The 21,621-nt window shown below is 39.2% G+C and overlaps 1 protein-coding gene and 1 long non-coding RNA gene across 4 annotated transcripts in view; one reads left to right on the forward strand and one right to left on the reverse strand.

Annotated features, from left to right (window-relative positions):
• The first annotated feature begins 1,670 nt into the window (after positions 1-1,670).
• lamb4 (laminin, beta 4) overlaps positions 1,671-21,621 on the forward strand; it is a 77,799-nt gene continuing 57,848 nt past the window's right edge. For 2 of the 3 annotated variants that reach the window (XM_051381190.1, XM_051381191.1), the window contains exons 1-9: positions 7,732-7,834; positions 8,119-8,324; positions 9,142-9,277; positions 15,005-15,078; positions 17,101-17,289; positions 18,604-18,667; positions 19,002-19,216; positions 19,700-19,820; positions 20,151-20,339. In XM_051381190.1, coding sequence (XP_051237150.1) covers positions 7,813-7,834; positions 8,119-8,324; positions 9,142-9,277; positions 15,005-15,078; positions 17,101-17,289; positions 18,604-18,667; positions 19,002-19,216; positions 19,700-19,820; positions 20,151-20,339 — 1,216 coding nt within the window. In that variant the 5' untranslated portion in view covers positions 7,732-7,812. Of the gene's footprint in view, positions 1,711-7,731; positions 7,835-8,118; positions 8,325-9,141; positions 9,278-15,004; positions 15,079-17,100; positions 17,290-18,603; positions 18,668-19,001; positions 19,217-19,699; positions 19,821-20,150; positions 20,340-21,621 lie in introns of those variants that run through there. The other variant, XM_051381189.1, reaches the window with a different exon arrangement.
• Positions 13,102-14,458, reverse strand: LOC127352662 (uncharacterized). Its single transcript, XR_007881155.1, has 2 exons — positions 14,119-14,458; positions 13,102-13,518 (listed from the first exon to the last, which is right to left on the reverse strand). It is a non-coding gene; the product is annotated as an uncharacterized LOC127352662 (long non-coding RNA).

Raw genomic sequence — 21,621 nt, forward strand, 5'->3', positions numbered from 1 at the left:
TATAAAGGAACAAATTTCAAACAGACAAACAAATTGGATATTAAAGTTTTCTTCAAAGAAACAGACACCCATGCTCTGCTCTATAAAAACAGTCACCACCCAAAACATACATACAGTGGCCTACTGAAATTACAATGACTTTGTTTCCACAGAATCTGCACTCACAAGAGTGATTTCATGGCGGCCACAAAGATGCTCTTCAGAGCTCTTGCCACCAGGGGGTATTCACGCTCCTTCCGGCGAAAGGCCCTCAGCACCTTCCTGGAAACAAGGCCATTAGACATGGCTGAGGTTCTCCCCTTTGTGACCACCTATTCCAGGCCAGCAGTCACCCTGTGTAGGAAAATCAAACACAATTTCCACCAAAAAGTCATCAAGCCAGGACACCTGAAAAACCACAGGTTTATAGCGGCCTTTAGAAAGAACAAGAACCTCTAGGATTACCTGGTCTCGGCCAAAATTAAGTCCCTAATGACCTCTGCACCCAGAGGCCACGGCCAATTTTTCAAACATGCCATGTGGATACGCAGCCACTCTAATAAAACGGTCTATAAGACTGTGGCATGTGGAAATCCCCACTCCAAAAATTGTATTTACCTTATTTCATGTCTCTCTTGTGGCTTGCAGGATGTTGGGGAGACCAAAAATACGCTTTTACAGCGGTTCACCCAACACCGCTATAACATCCAGAGACGGAGGGAAACCCACACACCTCTGGTCAGCCATTTTCTGGCCCATGGATGGTCGTCTGTCCGGGCCACGATCATCTCATCTCTCTCTTTCTGCACTCATTCATGTCCCATTAATGCATGTTACTAACTTCACTTCTTCCCCGGAGTTCTTGTGCTTTCTCATCTCGCAGGTTCTTGTCGATCCTGGTGGAGCCTCCTGCCATGGTCCTGCTAGATTGCCATTGCCAATACTGTTGTTGCTGTGCACCTGTCTGTCTGTCTGTCTGTCTCTCGCTCTCTCTCTCTCTGCCTCTCTCTCTCTCTCTCTCTCACCCCAACTGGTCGAGACAGACGACCACCCACCTAGAGCCGGAGGATCTGTCCTAGGTTTCTGCCTTTTAACAGGCAGTTTTTCCTTGCCCTTGTCGCCAAGTGCTTGCTCATGGTGGTACTGTTGGGTCTCTGTAATTAATGTTTTAAAGAGTTCGGTCTAGACCTGCTCTATTTGAAAAGTGTCCTGAGATAATTCTGTTATGAATTGGCGCTATACAAATAAAATTGAATTGAATTGAATTGAATTGAATCCAGATGGACCCCAGCTGGAACGCCACACAGAGAACCCGAGCTGAAAGGACATGGATAGGAAAATTAGAAACAATACACCCCAAAGGCCTCAACCTTAAATAAGAGCTTTCCTGATCTGGAGCAGGATGGCCCGTGCATGGAGCCTTGACACCGCTACGCGGTGCCGAGACTCATCCACTTTCTCTATCCTAACCCTTATCATTGAGGTTGTATCTGTTACATATACAGGTACCTCAGTGCCTAAGTACCAAGTTGAATTAAGTGGAATTTTCCAAAGGAGCTTTCTTAACTATTTTGACTCTTTACTTTGAATGAATGCTCGCTCTCTCTCTCTCTCTCTCTCTCTCTCTCTCTCTCTCTCTCATTGACAAGGACAGCCTCAGGCTAGGTTTCTCTCAGGTGTGCTGTTACTTGCCCAGATGTGTTTATTCTTTCAGTGTGGCAGCAGAAGCAGGTAGGGCCTCAATCAACTCTCTTTTATACGTTTTTTATATATCAAAGATCGATGCTATTGGTGAACTTGTGGTGATTGATGTTGTTCATGCCTTCTGATATAAAGTCATTCTAGATTCATTATTGACTAGTGTTATTATCTTTAATGTCTGTATTAGCCAGACATGTTAAGTGTATTGCTCTGTAATGTCTACCAGAAAATTCATATTTATGGCATGCTATATAAATATTTTACATTTTAATATCTCCCTCATTGGAAGAGGTTTGTTATTGCATTAGTAATGCAGTAATATTGTAGGTCATATTAAAGGGAGTCAGCAAATTCTAACTGTGAAAGAGAGAAATTATGTGATAAAGGGTGAATTAATAAAATATGTTACGACTGACATTTTATCATACAAAACCCTCAAACATGCAGTTAAATACAACCCTGGAAAAGATGAAGCTTCTGTCTGTGTTGATTGCTGAGCTGCACTCTCATTTTCTGTCTGAAACATCTTACAGGGAAAACTGCTAATTATACATTAAATCGGTTTTAAGTCTGTAGAGCTTTCATTGTTTGAAAAAAACAACAACTCAGCAATGCTAGCTGACAGGAAGACTTCTTAATTTCATCAACACATTCAGCTCAGGGCCCTCAGTGGTTCTTGATGAGATTTGATTGGTTGCTGATGAGGTACCAGTGGTTGTTGATGAAGGTCCAAAGAACATCAGACAGAAATGCAGTAATTTTTCAGATCCTTACTTGTGTGAATCAAAGATGTTAGTTACATGTTAGGATATTGTTATAGCTTGAAGGCTTAGTTAAATTGTTAGTAACACAATCTCATAGTATCTATGTCATGTATGTAGTATGAGAGTAGGTGGGGTCATCACAGTGGAACAATGACTTCAGACAATAGTTGAAGGCACATTTGTTAACACAAAAAAACGTAAAAGAGATTTCTATGTAGAATATATTTATAATTAATAAATTCCCAGATTAAACAGGATGAATTAAAATAACTATGTAATGAGTTCAAAATGACAAACACCGCTGTAAAGTTCTATGCAGTGTAAACTATGTTAACGTGTGTATCTCTGAGCATTTAAAGTTTTAGAAAACTGTATTCGATTTTATATATCCAGCTTAAAACTGAACCTACGTATTTTTGTTGGTATTTATTGTAGTGAGTTAGTTCTCATCAGAGCTGTTTGAAGTTCTCATAATGACAGTACATTCATAATAATCCACATATACTTTCAGAATATCTGTGGAATATGAATTAGAAAACAGAGAAAGTTTAAGTTCTTTATTTAACTATTACATATATATATTATTAGAAAGAAACATATCTATAAAAACAAAATGCAAAAATACACAAGGTTAATTAATTTTTTATTTTACAACACAGGGTTTTATAATAAAACACAAGTGGTCTGTTATTATCTTTAGCAAGAGTGGCTGTGTCAAGTCAGAATCACTTTTATTGGCCAGGTATGTGTGCACATACAAGGAAATTGACTCCAGTTTTATTCAATTCAATTCAATTTTATTTGTACAGCGCCAATTCATAACAGAAGTTATCTCAGGACACTTTTCAAATAGAGCAGGTCTAGACCGAACTCTTTAAAACATTAATTACAGAGACCCAACAGTACCACCATGACCAAGCACTTGGCAACAAGGGCAAGGAAACACTGCCTGTTAAAAGGAAGAAACCTAGGACAGATCCTCCGGCTCTAGGTGGGTGGTCGTCTGTCTTGACCAGTTGGGGTGAGAGAGAGAGAGAGAGAGAGAGGCAGAGAGCGAGAGAGCGAGAGACAGACAGATAGGTGCACAGCAACAACAGTATTGGCAATGGCAATCTAGCAGGACCATGGCAGGAGGCTCCACCAGGATCGACAAGAACCTGCGAGACGAGAAAGCACAAGAACTCCGGGGAAGAAGTGAAGTTAGTAACATGCATTAATGGGACATGAATGAGTGCAGAAAGAGAGAGGAAGGGAGGAGCTCAGTGCACCATGGGAAATCCCCCGATAGTCTAGGCCTATAGCAGCATAACTAAGGGATGCTTCAGGACTCACCTGATCCAGCCCTAACTATAAGCTTTATCAAAGAGGAATGTCTTAAGCCTACTCTTGAATGTGGTGAGGGTGTCTGCCTCCCGAACCACAAATGGAAGCTGGTTCCACAGGAGAGGAGCTTGGTAACTGAAGGCTCTGGCTCCTGTTCTACTTTTAGAGACTATAGGAACCACAAGTAGCCCAGCATTCAGAGAACGTAGTGTTCTAGAGGGGTAATAGGGTACTATGAGCTCTTTAAGATATGAAGGGGCCTGACCATGAAGAGCTTTATAGGTGAGGAGGAGGATTTTAAATTCTATTCTACATTTTACAGGGAGCCAATGCAGAGAAGCTAGTACAGGAGAGATGTGATCTCTTTTTCTAGTTCCTGTCAGTACTCGTGCTGCAGCGTTCTCAATTAATTGGAGCGTTTAAATGGACTTATTGGGGCAACCTGATAATAAAGAGTTGCAGTAATCCAGCCTTAAAGTAACAAATGCATGGATTAGTTTTTCTGCATCTGTCTGTGATAGTATGTGTCTATTTTCTTCTAATATTACGTAAATGAAAGAAGGCAGTCCTAGAGGTCTGCTTTATGTTGGAGTTAAATGACAAATCCTGATCAAAGATAACTCCACGATTCCTGACAGTGGTGCTAGAGGCCAAGTTAATGCCATCTAGAGTAACTATATCTTAAGACAGTGAGTCTCTAAGGTTTTTGGGGCCAAGAACAAGAATTTCGTTTTTTTCTGAGTTTAACATCAGAAAATTGCAGGTCATCCAGGAATTGAATGTCCTTAAGACATGTTTGTAATTTAGATAATTCGATTAATTTCATTTGGCTTGATTGATAGATAGAACTGCGTATCATCTGCATAACAGTGAAAGTTAATGGAGTGATTCCTAATAATGTTGCCTAAAGGGAGCATATATAAAGTAAATAGTATTGGTCCAAGTACAGAACCTTGTGGAACTCCATGACTAACTGTAGTATTTACTGAAGATTCATCGTTGACATGTACAAACTGCGAGCGATATGATAAATATGACTTAAACCAGCTTAGTGCGGTTCCTTTAATGCCAATTTGATGCTCAAGTCTCTGTAAAAGAATATTATGGTCAATGGTGTCAAATGCAGCACTAAGATCTAATAATACAAGTACAGAGACAAGTCCATTGTCAGAAGCAGTCATAAGGTCATTATTAACTTTAACCAGAGCTGTCTCTGTGCTATGATGAACTCTAAATCCTGACTGAAAATCCTCAAATAAACTATTGTTATGTAGAAAGTCACACAACTCTTTGGCGACTACTTTCTCCAGAATCTTAGAGAGGAAGGGGAGGTTAGAAATCGGTCTATAGTTGGCTAAAACCCCTGGGTCAAGAGTAGACTTTTTAAGAAGGGGTTTAATTACAGCTACTTTAAAGGACTGTGGTACATATCCTGATAATAAAGAAAGATTAATCATATCCAGTAAAGAAGTGCCAATTAAGGTTGATGGCTTCGATGAAGAAATGATTGAAGTTAACTGATGAAGATCGATAGCAGAAAAACAGTCTAAATATATATCTAAGATTACATTGACAGAAGTCCCTGAACTTGGAGAGCCACTGATAGTTTTATGTTAATCTCAATGTACAAACACAGACTAACAGCATAAATAAGCAGAACAAGTTCAACAAAAAGACAGACTTAAATGTACAGTTATACATATATATAAATAAACATTTGTAGACAGTAGACAATAAGTAGAGCAGGTCATCTACTTATCAGAAGGTTGGTAGTTCGATCACTGTCTCCTCCCGTTGCATATGGGTTAGGATTATTTTTATTCTTAAGGTTAGGGTTCTAAATTTTAGTTTAATGTATGTAATGTATGTTTTGTATTTTGTATGCTACTGGATATTTGAATTTCCCTCGGCATAAAAAAGTATCTATCTATATTGAAGTGTCCTTGAGCAAGATACTGAACTATTGTGCATTGGTATAAGAAGGTGTGTGCATGAATTCGTCTCTGTGATGGCCTTTGCCATCACTGTATGAATGTGTGAATGGGTGAATGTGGCATGTAGTTTAAAGTGTTTTGAGGTTCCAGCTGTTGACTAAAAAGGAGCTATATATGGACAGTCATTACCCAGCCAGTTTGTGATGTGTCCAGACAGAAAAAAATTTCCTCTGTAAAGGTTACCAAGAACTTGGAACAGGAATTTTGCTTTCTTAAGTTTCATAAAGAAACACAGTCGTCTGCGTGTTCTATTAACCAGGGTGGGGATGTGACATGACCACCAAAGATTCTCTGTGATGTTGATTCCCAGGAACCTAAAACCGTTCACCTGCTACGCCTCAGTTTCACTGATGTAAACAGGGGAATAAAATATAATATGAAATATAATATAGTCTGCAGGTGTACAGTGAATAAACAGTAATGTACACAGAATTTGCAGTAATGGAGTAAACCAATATGATTTTTGAGGACAGGGTATGGACAGATAATAAACAAATATACATACTGTAATGTTTAAAGCTTATACACAGTAGTGATATATATATGTATACTGCAATGTGTGCAGGTATTAGCAGGTAAAATATATAATATGTACGCAACAAGTAGTACCACTGAATAATAGTATACAGGTAAAGTGTCCTTCTTCTTTGAAAATTCAAGGAAGAAAGACCCTTTAGGGTCTCACCGTCTTTGTGATGTAGTCAAAGTGGTGTAGTCCTACAGAATTTAGTCTCAGCTATCAGTTTGTCAAACTGCACCTTTGAAATGAAGGTGAGCTTCCTGACATGTTTCCTATTCTGTCTTCCACAGAGATAATGATATTAGTTATATCTATGTGTCCACTTAACAAACTTACCAAGATCCAACATTCAATCTACCAAACCATATACACATACATAACATTTCATAGCAATGTTTATAATAATAATAATAATAATAATAATAATATTTATTTGTGTAGATTTTTTTTTTTACATGTTTGTGTCCATTCCCCTTGACATGTTTCCTGTACTGGTGTAACACTGGTCAACACTTCAATAAAGTTAAGAGGAATAAAACATTAACATTAACATCTGTTATCAACTAACACAACTGTTTGCATTTTTTTAAATGTCAGAACAGTTTAAATGGAATAGTTCAGTCAATCCCCACAATTACTGCTAAGGCCCAAACATTCCCATTAAAGTTCATCAGTCCCTTCAGGGTTCACAATTTACTGCTGTGTGGGGGGAAGTGGCAGCAAAGTACACAAGCTGGATTCATAGTGAACCTAAAGAGCCGAAACCAACTAGACATACTTTTGAAACCTTTTAAAAGACAGTGACTCAAGATCGAATAAAAAACCAGGAGCCACCTCAAAACATTCATCATTTCAGGTCTGGAAGTATGGGGGTCTTTATGTCTGAGGGTCTGGCTCCTGCTGTTTCATAATGTGTCTGTGATCTGTGTTATCTGTTACAGTTTGTTGTTGAGCCGTGATTTAATGTTATTGTTAATGATATTCACTGCTCTCTGTTAGCACTCCACCTCCAATGTTTCGTTATATATATGACATATAGTTTATATGTATGATGACATATATGTTTTTATATATCTATCAGAATGGTCATCAAAAAAATAAATACAAATACAAATGTTTCTAATCAATTAACATATGTTCTCATCAGGCTGTTAGCTGTTAGCCATGTGCTAACACTGTCAATAAAAAATCAGGTTGTTTGAATGTTAAAGGTTTGTCAGCAGCTTAATGGTTTCATAAAACTGACGTACACACATTAAAAAAAAAGGTGAATTTTTATTTAAAGTCAAGGTTTAGGGTTTAAGGTTTAAAGGTCAGTATTGGGGTTTATGGGTTAGGGTTAGGGTTGTGTAAGTTATCTTGATGATCCCCCTGGACCATCAATTTGCCAGTTGAAGGTTTAAGATTAAGCTCCAAGTTTACAATTGTCTGTTTGTTTTTTTTACTTGAGGGGATAAAACTTGTGGTGAGATCTGAACTCAGATCAGATTCCCACGAGACCAGAGTCCACCTGCAAGCATTTCAACACAACATGATCTTCATTATCTTCATCGGTGAGTTGAAAGGAAGGAGGGTGTAAGGATTCAGGTAGGGCACATGAGGTGTAGTGACTACACAGAATATTTTATGTTTTTTATTTCAAAATTGACAATATTTCTACTGAGTTATTTATATATCTAATGAAATTATGTAGTGTCAACACTGAGGGAATGCAGGATGTAAGGAAACTGGTCTATAAGATTTTACAGTCTTTAGTCTAAAATCCACAAAGGCTTGACAGAGATTTGAAGTCTCCACTAGAATCTGACCCATCTATAACCCATCTATCCATCTGCAGTTTTATTCCCACCAGCTCAGCTCCAGGACTCCCGGGACTTCCAGGTCTTCCAGGAGCTCCAGGACCCCCAGGACCTCCAGTGCTCTGGCGGCTCTTGTAACCCACAGCTCGGCGACCTGATGGTGGGTCGAGTGGCTCAGCTATCAGCCTCATCCACCTGCGGTCTGAATGGACCCCAGAACTACTGTATCATTGGATACCTGGAGGTCAGAGGTCACATTATAAAACATTTATGTAGTATGAGCAGTATATAACACACACACAGTGCAGTGAACTGTGTTTTCTGTCTGATTGACGTGTTCCTGGCTCGCCTGCTGACTTTCATACTCAAACATGTTCTGATCTGTCACTTTATCTTTCACTGTTCTCTCCACCCTCAGGAATTAATTCTTTTCCTCATTCCTGCATGTCTCTTCCCTTTCATCTCTGCAGTCTTTACAATCTGTATTCTCTCACAGAAATCTTTCATACAGAATAAAAACCTTTTTCTCAACATTCCTTTAAATACATACAATTCAGATTCAAGTTTTGTTCATTATTATACTTTTCTGACAAGTGACAGTTCAGATACTAATATTATGTATTGGCCCACTGTATGTACACATACACAGAATAGGACTATTGCATTTTTCATTGCTTTCCCATGTGAAAAACCTACCAAAGAAGGACAACTCCATCATGTCAGACTCTACACCACCTGCACTTAAAATTGAAGTTCCTGCCTCGACAACTTACACACATAAATCATTTCTCTGCTCAACTCTGTGAGGTATTCTGGTGTTCTATCAGCACATCCAACCAATTACTGTCCGTTTCTCATTTCCTTTTACTAATATTTTCATTGTGTTCTTCATCTTTTACTCCAGCTTGTTTTACTATGTGTAGTTTTTATGTGTCTTTCTAATCTTGTATCTGTGTGTCTGTGAGTCAGAGGCTGCTAAAGAAATGTTACTTCATGATCAATAATGATTGATGAATTACTGGTGATTATTGATCACTTGGATTTCATGTGTCATCATCCAGGAGGAGCAGAAATGTTTCACATGTGACTCACGGCTGCCGTACAATCACTATGGTAACCCCAACAGCCACCGCATTCAGAACGTCATCACGACCTTTGACCCTGACAGGAAAATGAAGTGGTGGCAGTCTGAGAACGGTGAGTTTAAAACATGATCACCTAAACTGAAGTTTTTTCATAGCATTCATTTTGTTTTAATGATTTAAAAAATGTCCACAGTGTAATTTGGAAATTTCATTTAAAGTAGCTGAGTAAGCTACTTTTCTTAACCTTTTATTTTTGGGAATTTTTTGCATTTAATTGATATTGACAGCTGAAGAGTGACAGGAAAAGGGAGGAGAGAGAGAGAGAGGGGATGACACGCAGCAAAGGGCCGCAGGTCAGATTGCAACCCTGGGCCGCTGCAGCAAGGACTCTGCCTTGGTACATGGACCCTTTTTGATACAGAAATAACTGTATCTTTACACAGCTATAAAGAGTTTAATTCAATTCAATTTTATTTGTATAGTGCCAATTCATAAAAGAAGTTATCTCAGGACACTTTTCAAATAGAGCAGGTCTAGACTGAACTCGTTATAACATTTACAGAGACCCAACAGTACCACCATGAGCAAGCACTTAGCAACGGGGGCAAGGAAAAACTGCCTATTAAGAGGCAGAAACCTAGGACAGACCCTTCGGCTCTAGGTGGGTGGTCGTCTGCCTCGACCAGTTGGGGTGAAAAAAAAAGAGGAACAGTAAGACAACAACAGTAGCAACAACTACACTAATAGTAGATGATGACACGACAACAACAGCAACGATGAGGGACAACAAGCAGTGACAATAGTAATACTAGTAGCTGTAGTAATAATAATATTAATAATATTAATAATAATAATAATAATAACAGTAATATCAGTAATATTAGCAATGGCAGTCAAGCAGGACCATGGCAGGAGGCACCACCAGGATCCATGAATGAGAACCTGCAAGACGAAAAGCACAAGAACTCTGGGGAAGAAGTGAAGTTAGTAACATGCATTAATGGAACATGATTGAGTGCAGAAAAAGAGAGAGAGAGAGGAGCTCAGTGCACCATGGGAAATCCCCGATAGTCTAGGCCTATAGCAGAATAACTAAGGGATGGTTCAGGACTCACCTGATCCAGTCCTAACTATAAGCTTTATCAAAGAGGAATGTCTTAAGCCTACTCTGAATGTGGGAGGGTGTCTGCCCCCGAACCACAACTGGAAGCTGGTTCCACAGGAGAGGAGCTTGGTAACTGAAGGCTCTGGCTCCTGCCTACTTTAGAGACTATAGGAACCACAAGTAGCCCTGCATTCAGAGAACGAGTGTATAGAGAGGTAATAGGGTACTATGAGCTCTTTAAGGAGTTAGAGGAACGGCACCGCACCACTGAGATATCTTTAGCCGCTATAGTTAGCCAGCCCCCAGTAGCCGGTGCGGTCCGACTGAAGGTAGCTTCTGTTAGCTCTGTAGATCCCCGGTAGTTCCCGAGCAGCCGGGAAGACAGGGAACTGGGTGACTGAGCGAAGGAAACTAAAACGGCGAAGCCCACAGGTCACCACCAACCCCTTCACGTTTCTAATACATTTTCCCCACTCAGCGACACACCCGCTGAGGAACCAACTCTGATAATTGGCAGCTCCATAGTCAGAAACGTGAAGTTAGCGAAGCCAGCGGCCATAGTTAAATGTATCCCTGGGGCCAGAGCGGGCGACATTGAATCAAATTTAAAACTGCTGGCTAAACGTAAACGTAAATACAGTAAGATTGTTATCAACGTCGGCGGTAATGACACCCGTTTACGCCAATCGGAGGTCACTAAGATTAATGTGGAGTCGGTGTGTAGTTTTCTCGGACCCCTCCCCAATGTGACCAGTGATGACATGTATAGCCGCATGTCGTCATTCCACCGCGGCTGTCGAGGTGGCGTCCAGAAAACGATGTGGGCTTCATTGATAACTGGAAGCCTTTTGGGGAAAACCTGGTCTGATTAGGAGAGACGGCATCCATCCCACTTTGTATGGAGCGGCTCTCTTATCTAGCAACATGGCGAAGTTTATTTCTAAAACCTGACAGTCCAGAGTTGGGACCAGGAAGCAGAGCTGCTGTCTCACACACCCTCTGCGCTTTCTTTACAACAGTCACCCACCCAAAACCCCATAGAGACTGTGTCTGTCCCCGAACACCTAAATTATTTAAAGAAATAAAAACAGGCGCTCAACATAAAAATCTAATAAAAATTAAAACTAACTCCTCAGTAGCACAAAATAAGAGAATGAAATGTGGGCTGTTAAATATCAGGTCTCTGTCCTCTAAAGCTGTTTTAGTGAAAGAATCAATATCAGACTATGATATTGATTTACTTTGTCTCACTGAGACCTGGTTGTCCCACGAGGAGTATGTTAGCCTAAATGAATCCACCCCCAGTCATACAATACTCCCACTCCTCGAGGCACAGGCCGAGAGGTGGAGTAGCAGCCACATATGATTCGAGCGTTTTAATGGACCCTAAACCTAAACTAAATATAATCATTGAAAGCCTTGTTCTAGTCTTTCTCACCCAAACTGGAAAACACTCAGCCAGTTCTTTTTTTAGTGTACCGCGCTCCTGGACCGTACTCTGATTTTATATCTGAATTTTCAGAGTTTCTATCAAGTTTAGTCCTTAAATCGGATAAAGTAATTATTGTAGGTGATTTTAATATTCATGTGGATGTTGACAATGACAGCCTTAGTAATGCATTTATATCATTAATAGACTCAATTGGCTTCTGTCAGAGTGTAAATAAACCAACTCATTGTTTTAATCACACTCTTGACCTTGTTTTATCATATGGCATTAGTATGAATTCAAAAGTTACTAAATAATGGTCAGATAGGAAAGGATTATGTGGGAAGACTATTAAATGTTCAATATCAATGCCATATGATAAAACAAGGTCAAGAGTGTGATTAAAACAATGAGTTGGTTTATTTACACTCTGACATAAGCCAATTGAGTCTATTAATGATATAAATGCATTACTAAGGCTGTCATTGTCAACATCCACATGAATATTAAAACCACCTACAATAATTACTTTATCTGATTTAAGGACTAAGCTTGAGTACGGTCCAGGAGCACGGTACACTATAACAAATAGAACTGGCTGCAGTGTTTTCCAGATTGGGTGAGAAAGACTAAGAACAAGGCTTTCAAATGAATTATAATTTAGTTTAGGTTTAGGGTCCATTAAAACGCTCGAATCATATATGGCTGCTACCCCCGCCAGGGCATTCGAGGGTGGAGTATTAATAACGGGGGGATTCATTGCTAACATACTCATCGTGGGACAACCAGGTCTCAGTAAGACAAAGTAAATCAATATTATAATCTGATATTAATTCATTCACTAAAACAGCTTTAGAGGACAGAGACCTGATATTTAACAGCCCACATTTCATTCTCTTATTTTATGCTACTAAGGAGTTGTTTTTAATTTTATTAGGTTTTTGTGTTTAACTCCTCTTGTTTTTATTTCTTTAAATAATTTAGGTGGTCGGGGGACAGACACAGTCTCTATGGGGTTTTGGGTGGGTGACTTTACTAATGGAAGAGCAGAGAAATGTGTAAGACAGCAGCTCCGCGTCCCAAATCTGTACTGTCAGGTTTTAGCAATAAACTTTGCCATATTGCTAGATAAGAGAGCCACTCCATCCAAAGAGGGATGGATGCTGTCTCTACTAATCAGTTCTATCTAATGTACCATTGAATTCAGAAAACCTTCAATGTCAATAGTATATTTTATCCAGTATTAATCTGATATTATATTATATGAATACATATTTATTAAAAATGTTAATTAATGTTACATTTATTTTGTGATTATTTGTGCTTTTATAAGAAAATGTACTGTAACCCAGTAAGAACAACACTTAATTGACTACTGTACTCAGGTTCAACTCAAGGAGTGTAAAAGGTAAACACAGGGATGTTTATTTTCAAAATCTACAAAAAGTAGAATCACAGTTCAGATTCAAATACGCAATATATAAAAGAAATAAAAGAACTCTTTAAATAAAGTGTCTCTTTACAGCTTATTGCTGTCTGATATCAATGTTCGTCAAAGTCCAGTCCAAAAAGCTTAGTTTGTATCCATGTCCGTCCAAGTGTATTCAATGTGTATGTGCTACCCGGGTAGAATGTGTGTGTTTGTCTGTACGTTTGCTGCACGCAGCTTAGATCTTATCTGCTCCAGGCATGAATCTTCAGGAAGATGATGAGGATGGAGAATTCCAGATACTCTCTAACCCTGCCTCGCGTCCGACAGTAAACCTGGTTGGAATCTATGCTGTCCCAGAATGTAGATCCAGCAACTCAAAAAACCAATCTGCCATAGCAGGAAATAAAATTAATTATCATCAATTACTGTACAGTATCATATCTCTCTTTAACTAAAGTGTAACTTATAATACTGAACACAAAAGCAATGATGAACTATATCCTGAGACCTTAAAACCTTAGACATCATTGTGTTTTTTTCCTTTTTTAACAGTATTAATAAATCATGATACACAACTTATCTCTTACCTCTAATCAATCATGTCTCTCATTCATATTCACCCTTATGTATTTTTAATCATCTCAACATGAACTGTAACACATTATTTATATCAGGAAAAACCCATATGTATACTAATCATGAGCATTAGCCCATGTATAGCATATTTTTAACTCTCCAACACTGAACATGGCGCCCAGAAATGACGCGGTAACACTAAAAATAAATGCATTTCTAAAACACAACTCAACATATTAATTCATTTCAGTGTCTCCATAACATTTACAGTTGACTCCAATTGTTGTTTGTTGATAAGAAAATTGCTTAATCATAACCACACAGAAAAGTTACATGTCCGCTAGCAATGTAGCATGCTAACTAGCACACTCACGTCCGCTAGCAATGTAGCATGCTGACTAGTACACTCACCGGAGTCCTCAATCATATAAAACAAAAGAAAGCCAATCTTCCGGTCGCAGCGGTCTGGAACCCTCTGGCAACAACTTCGGTCCAGTACAGACTCATAAACATGAGAACAAACAGTATTTCTTCCATAAAATGGAATTAACTAACTTCACTCGTGGCTGTATCGTGAGTTGTTAGGGCTTAGCTGAGGTGTTTTTTATCCCAGCATGCAACGCTCACGTCCACTGGATTTACTACATATCACATACATAGTGCGCCCTCTAGCGGCTATTTTAGGCAACTACAGTCATCTTGAAACACAGTTTCCCTCATAAATTTAGATATTAAAATGAAACTTATTAACTATGAGGCCAAACAAACAAATATTAGTCAGTTAACCCAAAGCTGTACTTTCATAGGGGTTACAGTACCTTTTCCAAAAGGCACAATAAACATCTGGAATTAAACTTTTTGTAATGTTGTAATTCTCACATCAGATTGATTCCCACTTCTAACAGAAAAAATTCTGTCGTGCTTTCTCTTGAACATACTCAATGTAGTTAGTAAACTGAATTTTACAGTAAAGAGAAGCAGGAGATCTGTTATCTATTAGTGACAATGAGCATCTTAACTGCTGTTTAATTAATTGAATCTTCTGTAATCTGGTCCACAGATTTTATATAATCAGCTTTGGGTGGATGACACTGTTAGCATAGCAGCTATTGGCTGCTAATTTAGCAGAGGTAAAGGTCTCTGAACACACAGTGCTCACTGTGAATTCTGGGAAGGAACAATATAACAGGTTGGAACATCAGTGTAAACAGGAGAACATTTAAAATGTTTTCGGTAAGCTTAAAAATAGCATCGTATTAATTAGTACTAATAATAACTCACCTGTGTAACTCTGCAGGAGTTCATCAGGTCAGCATCAGGCTGGATCTGGAGACCGTGTTCCAGTTCAGTCATCTGGTCCTCACCTTCAAGGTAAACACTGACATATATATTGAAATGTGTTATACTTTTTATAACACTTGTTCAGAGGAATTATTAATGATCACAGGCAGTGACTCTGATTGGCTGATGTGATGTCATACAGATTTAGTTTATTTGGTGTATGACTGAACTTTTTTATTACAAGCTGAACTTCCTGATCATGTGAAATCTCATTTCTGTGGAATATTTAAAACCTGAAGGTCACCAAAATTCCCACTAAAATATGTATAACATATCTGTATCACATTTGTAATCACGTCACAATGCAGACAAGTGTCGTTTACATTGATTTCCAGGTTTTATTTGTGGCGGTAAACAAAAACAAAAATCTGTTAGGATTCAGTTTGCAGTCCGGCAGCCAAATAAGCCCAAGAGTGGTCTGAATCTGGGATGAGTCTGATTCTGGGTGCAGACATTGTCCTGAACTTGAGTGCTGCTGACTGAAGCTCAAAATACAACCAGACCCGACAGCTGAATCTGAGCCAACTCACATCTGGTACTCTGAAGCAAGAACACAGGGGTGGTGGTCAGTTGAGTTCAATTTGGCGGCTGTGGCTCAGAGGAGGAGTGGGTCATGCACTAATTAGAAGGTTGTTGGTTCGATCCCAGGCTCCACCTGCCACATGTCGAAGTATCCTTGAGCAAGATACTGAACCCTAAGTTGCTACCGATGCTATGCATCGGTGTGTGAATGTGTATGAATTGTCAGGGATAGTGTTATGGCTGGACCCAGGAGCAGACACATAGACTGGATGAAGGGTTTTAAGGGGCTTTATTAACAAACACTGGGAGGGATTAGGGGCGGCCTCAGCCGGAATGGGCTGGAGAATCGGCAGGGAGACCGAAGACACGGAAGCACTGGGGAGCCGACTCGGGGAACCGACCAGCATGGGAGGCTGATGAACCGGCGGAGTGACTGAAGACACAGAGACACAGGAGAGCTGACTCTGGAACCTGAACTGTAGGAGAGTGATCCCTGAAACTCTGGAGAGATAGATCCCTGAAACTCTGGAGCGATAGGATCCCAGGGGAGAGCAGGTACAGGAAAACCACATGGAACTAGCTACTCACTGAGAGGAGGCATGGGAGTACCACCAAGTCTGCTGACTAACAATCTGGCCCCGAATGAAGGGGAGACCGGGGTTTTTGAGGGCTGAGACTAATGAATGATTGAGAGCATGTGAGACAGCGCACAGTTGAGGTGAATGGAGGCCGCACCCTAATTAGACACACACACACACACACACAGGGAAGGAGGAGGAGCAAAAGGAGCAGGAGAGGAGCAGAGCCATGACATGAATGAGTTAGTTTCTGTTTGATGGGCTTGCCATCACTGAGTGAATGTCTGTGAAAGGGTGAATGTGGAATGTAATGTAAAAGCGCTTTGAGTGGTTGGAAGACTAGAAAGGCGCTATACAAGTACAGGTCCATTTGCCATTTGACTTATTTTTAGCCATCCTCCCATAGAGGAGAATTCTTGAAGTTCTTGTTGTGCACCAGTCTCCACTCTTAGTCACTGAACTCCTACAAAGTGATTGTTGGATTGTTGGTGGCTTCCCTCACATGTCTTCTTACTCGGACGCTGAGTTTTGAGGGACGGCTTGTTGAGGCAGAACCTGGATGGTATGATCCATTTCGTAATTTTTGGTCTGAGAGTGCTTACTGGGATATCCACTATCCACTCGTCAGTTTGTGTCTATTACTTTATTTCTAAGTTTAACTCTCTTCATTTCCATAGCTCTGTTTCAGAGTAAAAGTCTGACCATTTTAATGTTTCATAGGTGGAGGCCAATCCTAACCTTGTTAGGTTGATATCTCTAATCTGCTTAATAGGTCATTTGGTTGACTTTTGGTCTTTTCAAAATAAAATATTACACAGAAATAATGTATCATTTGTAATTCAGACAAATAATCTGTATACTTTTTACAAGCCATTGTGTGTACATATGTACATGGCACAGGGTCAATGCTCGTCATATGAATGGTCCACTGATGTAATTTCCCACTCTACAGAGTTTCCGTCCGGCAGCCATGTTGGTGGAGCGTTCAAAGGATTTCGGACGGAGTTGGAAAGTTTTTCGTTACTTTGCAGAAGATTGTTCACTTAATTTCCCTTCAGTGTCCGACCAGCCAGCCAACAACATTGATGACATCATCTGTGACAGCAGATACTCCGGATCAGAGCCATCCACTGACGGAGAGGTAATGCATTCAATTTACTTTATTTATACACAGAGACTAACTCAAATTCAAAAAAAGAAAGATGATGTCACAGAATTTTTCAGTTCAATTCAATTTTATTTGTATAGCGCCAATTCATAACGGAAGTTATCTCAGGACACTTTTAAAATAGAGTAGGTCTAGACCGAACTCCTTAAAAAATTATTTACAGAGACCCAACAGTACCACCATGAGCAAGCACTTGGCGACAAGGGCAAGGAAAAACTGCCTGTTAAAAGGCAGAAACCTAGGACAGATCCTTCGGCTCTAGGTGGGTGGTCGTCTGCCTCGACCAGTTGGGGTGAGAGAGAGAGAGAGAGAGACAGACAGACAGGTGCACAGCAACAACAGTATTGGCAATGGCAATCTAGCAGGACCATGGCAGGAGCCTCCACCAGGATCGATAAGAACCTGCGAGACGAGAAAGCACAAGAACTCCAGGAAAGAAGTGAAGTTAGTAACATGCATTAATGGAACATGAATGAGTGCAGAAAGAGAGAGGAAGAGAGGAGCTCAGTGCACCATGGGAAATCCCCCGATAGTCTAGGCCTATAGCAGCATAACTAAGGGATGGTTCAGGACTCACCTGATCCAGCCCTAACTATAAGCTTTATCAAAGAGGAATGTCTTAAGCCTACTCTTGAATGTGGAGAGGTAAGACAGAAGTAAAACAATATAATTGAAAAATAGGTAAACTAATCTATATTTTCTTTTCATGTTTGCTTTGTGTTATATATCATGTGTGCTGTGTTAAGTATGAGAGCTCCACTGAAGCAGTAAAAAAAACAAGGAGGAAAACTCAAGCAACCATCAGCTGTTAAAGTGTAAGGCCGAGCTAACAGTGTGGATGTCAGACTAGCTATTAAAACTACAGTATTTTTATTATTAGTATTATTATTTTTAAGGATTTTTACCCGACACTGCTCCTCCCAGAAACGAAAGATGAATGTATGTCAATCATCATAATCAAACATCAAGGTAATCAATAATAATCTTGTTCAGAGGTCCACAATCAGTCTGAAGGGTCACGTGATGACAATGAGACAAAAAACAAGAATATCTTTTTTCTGTTTACGAAGACAAAATTAGACAAACATACATTAATATCTTCAGGTTTTTATAAATCTTAACGATAAATCAGGAAATTTTCATTCACATTCAGTCACAAAAAGGTTTGAGCTGATCCAGTTCCTGATAAACCAAGATTAGTTTATATAGTTTCATTCTTTTTTATGCACACATTTATGTTTTTATATGTTTATAAATCTGTTTTATTATATTCTATTTGTCCACCAGGTGGTGCTGAAAGCTTTGGATCCCATCTTTGAAATAGAAAACCCATATGCGGCCAACATCCAAGGTGACATTAACACCAGACTATCCGCCTCTCTGATTGGATTTGGGCTGTGTGTTAAAATCATGTGTTAAATGGTTAAGCAATGTTTTCAATCAGAGACAAGGTGCATTAACCTGCAGGTAACAATAGATACAGGACTGATGATTTAACTGTCATGTGAAACTAAATTAACCCGGAGCTAACCATGGATGTGCTTTCAGAATCACTACCCCTGAGTCTACAGTGTATCATGTCCACCGTGTTTACTTGTGTGATGTACTGCAGTACTTACACTGAAGCTATAACAAACTCTCAGAAACAAGAACATTTAAACTTGTTTTCTAACTGTTATCCTCAGATCTGATCACCTTGACAAATATCCGTGTTAACTTCACTCGTCTCTTCACTTTGGGCGACACTCTGCTGTCTCGGAAACGTAGAAACCCTCAGGAGAAATATTACTACGCTCTTTACAACATGGTGGTCCGAGGCAGCTGTTTCTGTCATGGACATGCTAGCCAGTGTACACCTGTGGACCCAAGACGAGGGGACGTCTTCACCCAGACTGGCATGGTACAGACCACAACTGGTGCACATCAGTTCTGAACAGTTTTTAACAGTCTGTGTTGGCATCATGTGACAGTTTGTGTTCTGTTGCCTTCACAAATACAAAATACAGATTAGTTTACTGACATTCCTGAATTAAACACATTTCCTTATTATTGTATAAAAATCACTTTTGGGTCGGTGTGGGTCTGGCGTCGGTTGCTTCGTGGTGTTGGCTGATTTGGTGATTTATAAACGGTAAATGAATATTAACATTGTTCTAAATAGGATTGTCATTAATTTATTGTATTTATAAGTTTGAGGTCTCTCCATATTTCACTGTAAATTTCCTCCACATATTGTACTTTATTCTCAGACATAAATCAAAACACAAATTAAACTCTTGTTGGAACAGTTCAGAGACGAGGACTGATTGAAAATATCTGAACAAATGTGTGCAGTGAGTTTGTCAGGTATTTTCTGCAGGTAAAGATGTTTTCTATTATTCAGGTTCATGGTCGATGTCTTTGCCAGCACAACACGGCCGGAGAGAATTGTGAGAGATGTCAGGACTTTCACCACGACTCCCCCTGGAGGCCTGGAGGAGAAAATACAGACGACATCTGCAGGAGTAAAACAAATTCTTGAATCTTTATGTTGTTTAAAACATAAACCAGGTGGTTCGCTCTGTTGGATCTGATTAAAATAGAAAGAGTACAGTCTAAAAGTGAGATTATTTCTGTTATGATTGGGTGCTATACAAATAAAAATTTGAATGAGACAGTTAAGTTTCATTTTTTCTACAGCTTTTTTACATATTGAATAACTTTTATTCATTATATTTTTTTACACTGAATCACTGACTGACTTTTGTTGTTAGTCTTAAATTATATTTGTTTTTTAAGAATGAATTTATCCTGTTTTTAGTTTGTGATTGCGTGTTGTTTTGTGTCTCTTTCAGGATGTAACTGTCACGGTCACACGGACTCATGTCACTTTGATGTTGCTCGTTTTGACGCGACTGGTGGCGTAAGTGGCGGAGTGTGTGATGACTGCCACCATGGAAGGATGGGGCCTCAGTGTGAACAATGTCGACCTTTTCTGTATCAGGACCCACAGAGAGCGGTGGACGACCCACACGCCTGCATTCGTATGCTGTATTTACTTTTATTCATCTTCATGATCATGCACATTTTCTCTCTTTGTATTATTCGTTTTTAAATTAAAAAGTTGAAACTAACTGAGATTGAGGAACAGTTATAATAAACAGTTATGATGTAGTCTGTGTTATAGATTCAAGCACTGTTTTCCTTGTAGTTGTAATATTGTTGTTGGACAGGCACCTGAATGCAGCTGTAAACCATAGACCCAACAGTAACACCTGTACTTCATTACTAAGTAATCATGGTTCCAGTTTTATAGAATAACTTTATTGATCCCATATCTGGAAATACATGATAAGATTGTGTTACTGTAACTGAGAACGCAGAGACAGAAAACTTGTGAATCTACAACAATGAGACAAAAAGATCAAACCAGTGAGGTTTAAGATTCACAGCAGCGTCCATCACAGATTCTTCTGGTTATCCACTCAGAAAACCAGATAAGCAGACATTTTTTTGGAAAAAGGAAAAGTTTGTGTTTTTCTGTGTATAAATATGACCTTCAGATAGTTATGCCTGACATGATGATGTACATTATTTTATGAGATCATCAAACGTTTGTCTTGTGAGAACCATGTATCTCTACAAAGTCAGAAGAAACCCTGTTTTTTAGCATTTTCATTGCAAAAAGTACACCCAAACACATCACAACATTCATCAGAAATATTTTATAAAAGCTGCACTGAAATCGGCCTTCTAGGCCAAAACAATCCAAACACTACATTTTTAAGTTAGATGTCACCTTTTTAATGCCAGTAAGCATTTCTGTCCTGACAATGTGGATTCCTCCAGTCCTTGAACCCTTTTGGTTTGAGTAAGCATATTTAGACTGTAGCTAAGCTCACACTGAGGCGATCAGAGGAGAACTGATCCTGATTGATCATTCTGTTTAAACTGTAGTGACAAACAGATTGAGGTCAAATGAATTGCAGTTACATTGTAGAGTTACAGTGGGTACGGAAAGTATTCAGACCCCTTTAAAATTTTCACTCTTTGTTTCATTGCAGCCATTTGCTAAAATCAAAAAAGTTCATTTTATTTCTCATTAATGTACACTCAGCACCCCATCTTGACAGAAAAAAACAGAAATGTAGAAATTTTTGCAAATTTATTAAAAAAGAAAAACTGAAATATCACATGGTCATAAGTATTCAGACCCTTTGCTGTGGCACTCATATTTAACTCACATGCTGTCCATTTCTTCTGATCCTCCTTGAGATGGTCCTGCTCCTTCATTGGAGTCTAGCTGTGTTTAATTAAACTGATTGG

The sequence above is a fragment of the Dicentrarchus labrax genome, unplaced genomic scaffold (genome assembly GCF_905237075.1).
Source record: "Dicentrarchus labrax unplaced genomic scaffold, dlabrax2021, whole genome shotgun sequence".
Lineage (NCBI taxonomy): Eukaryota > Metazoa > Chordata > Actinopteri > Moronidae > Dicentrarchus > Dicentrarchus labrax.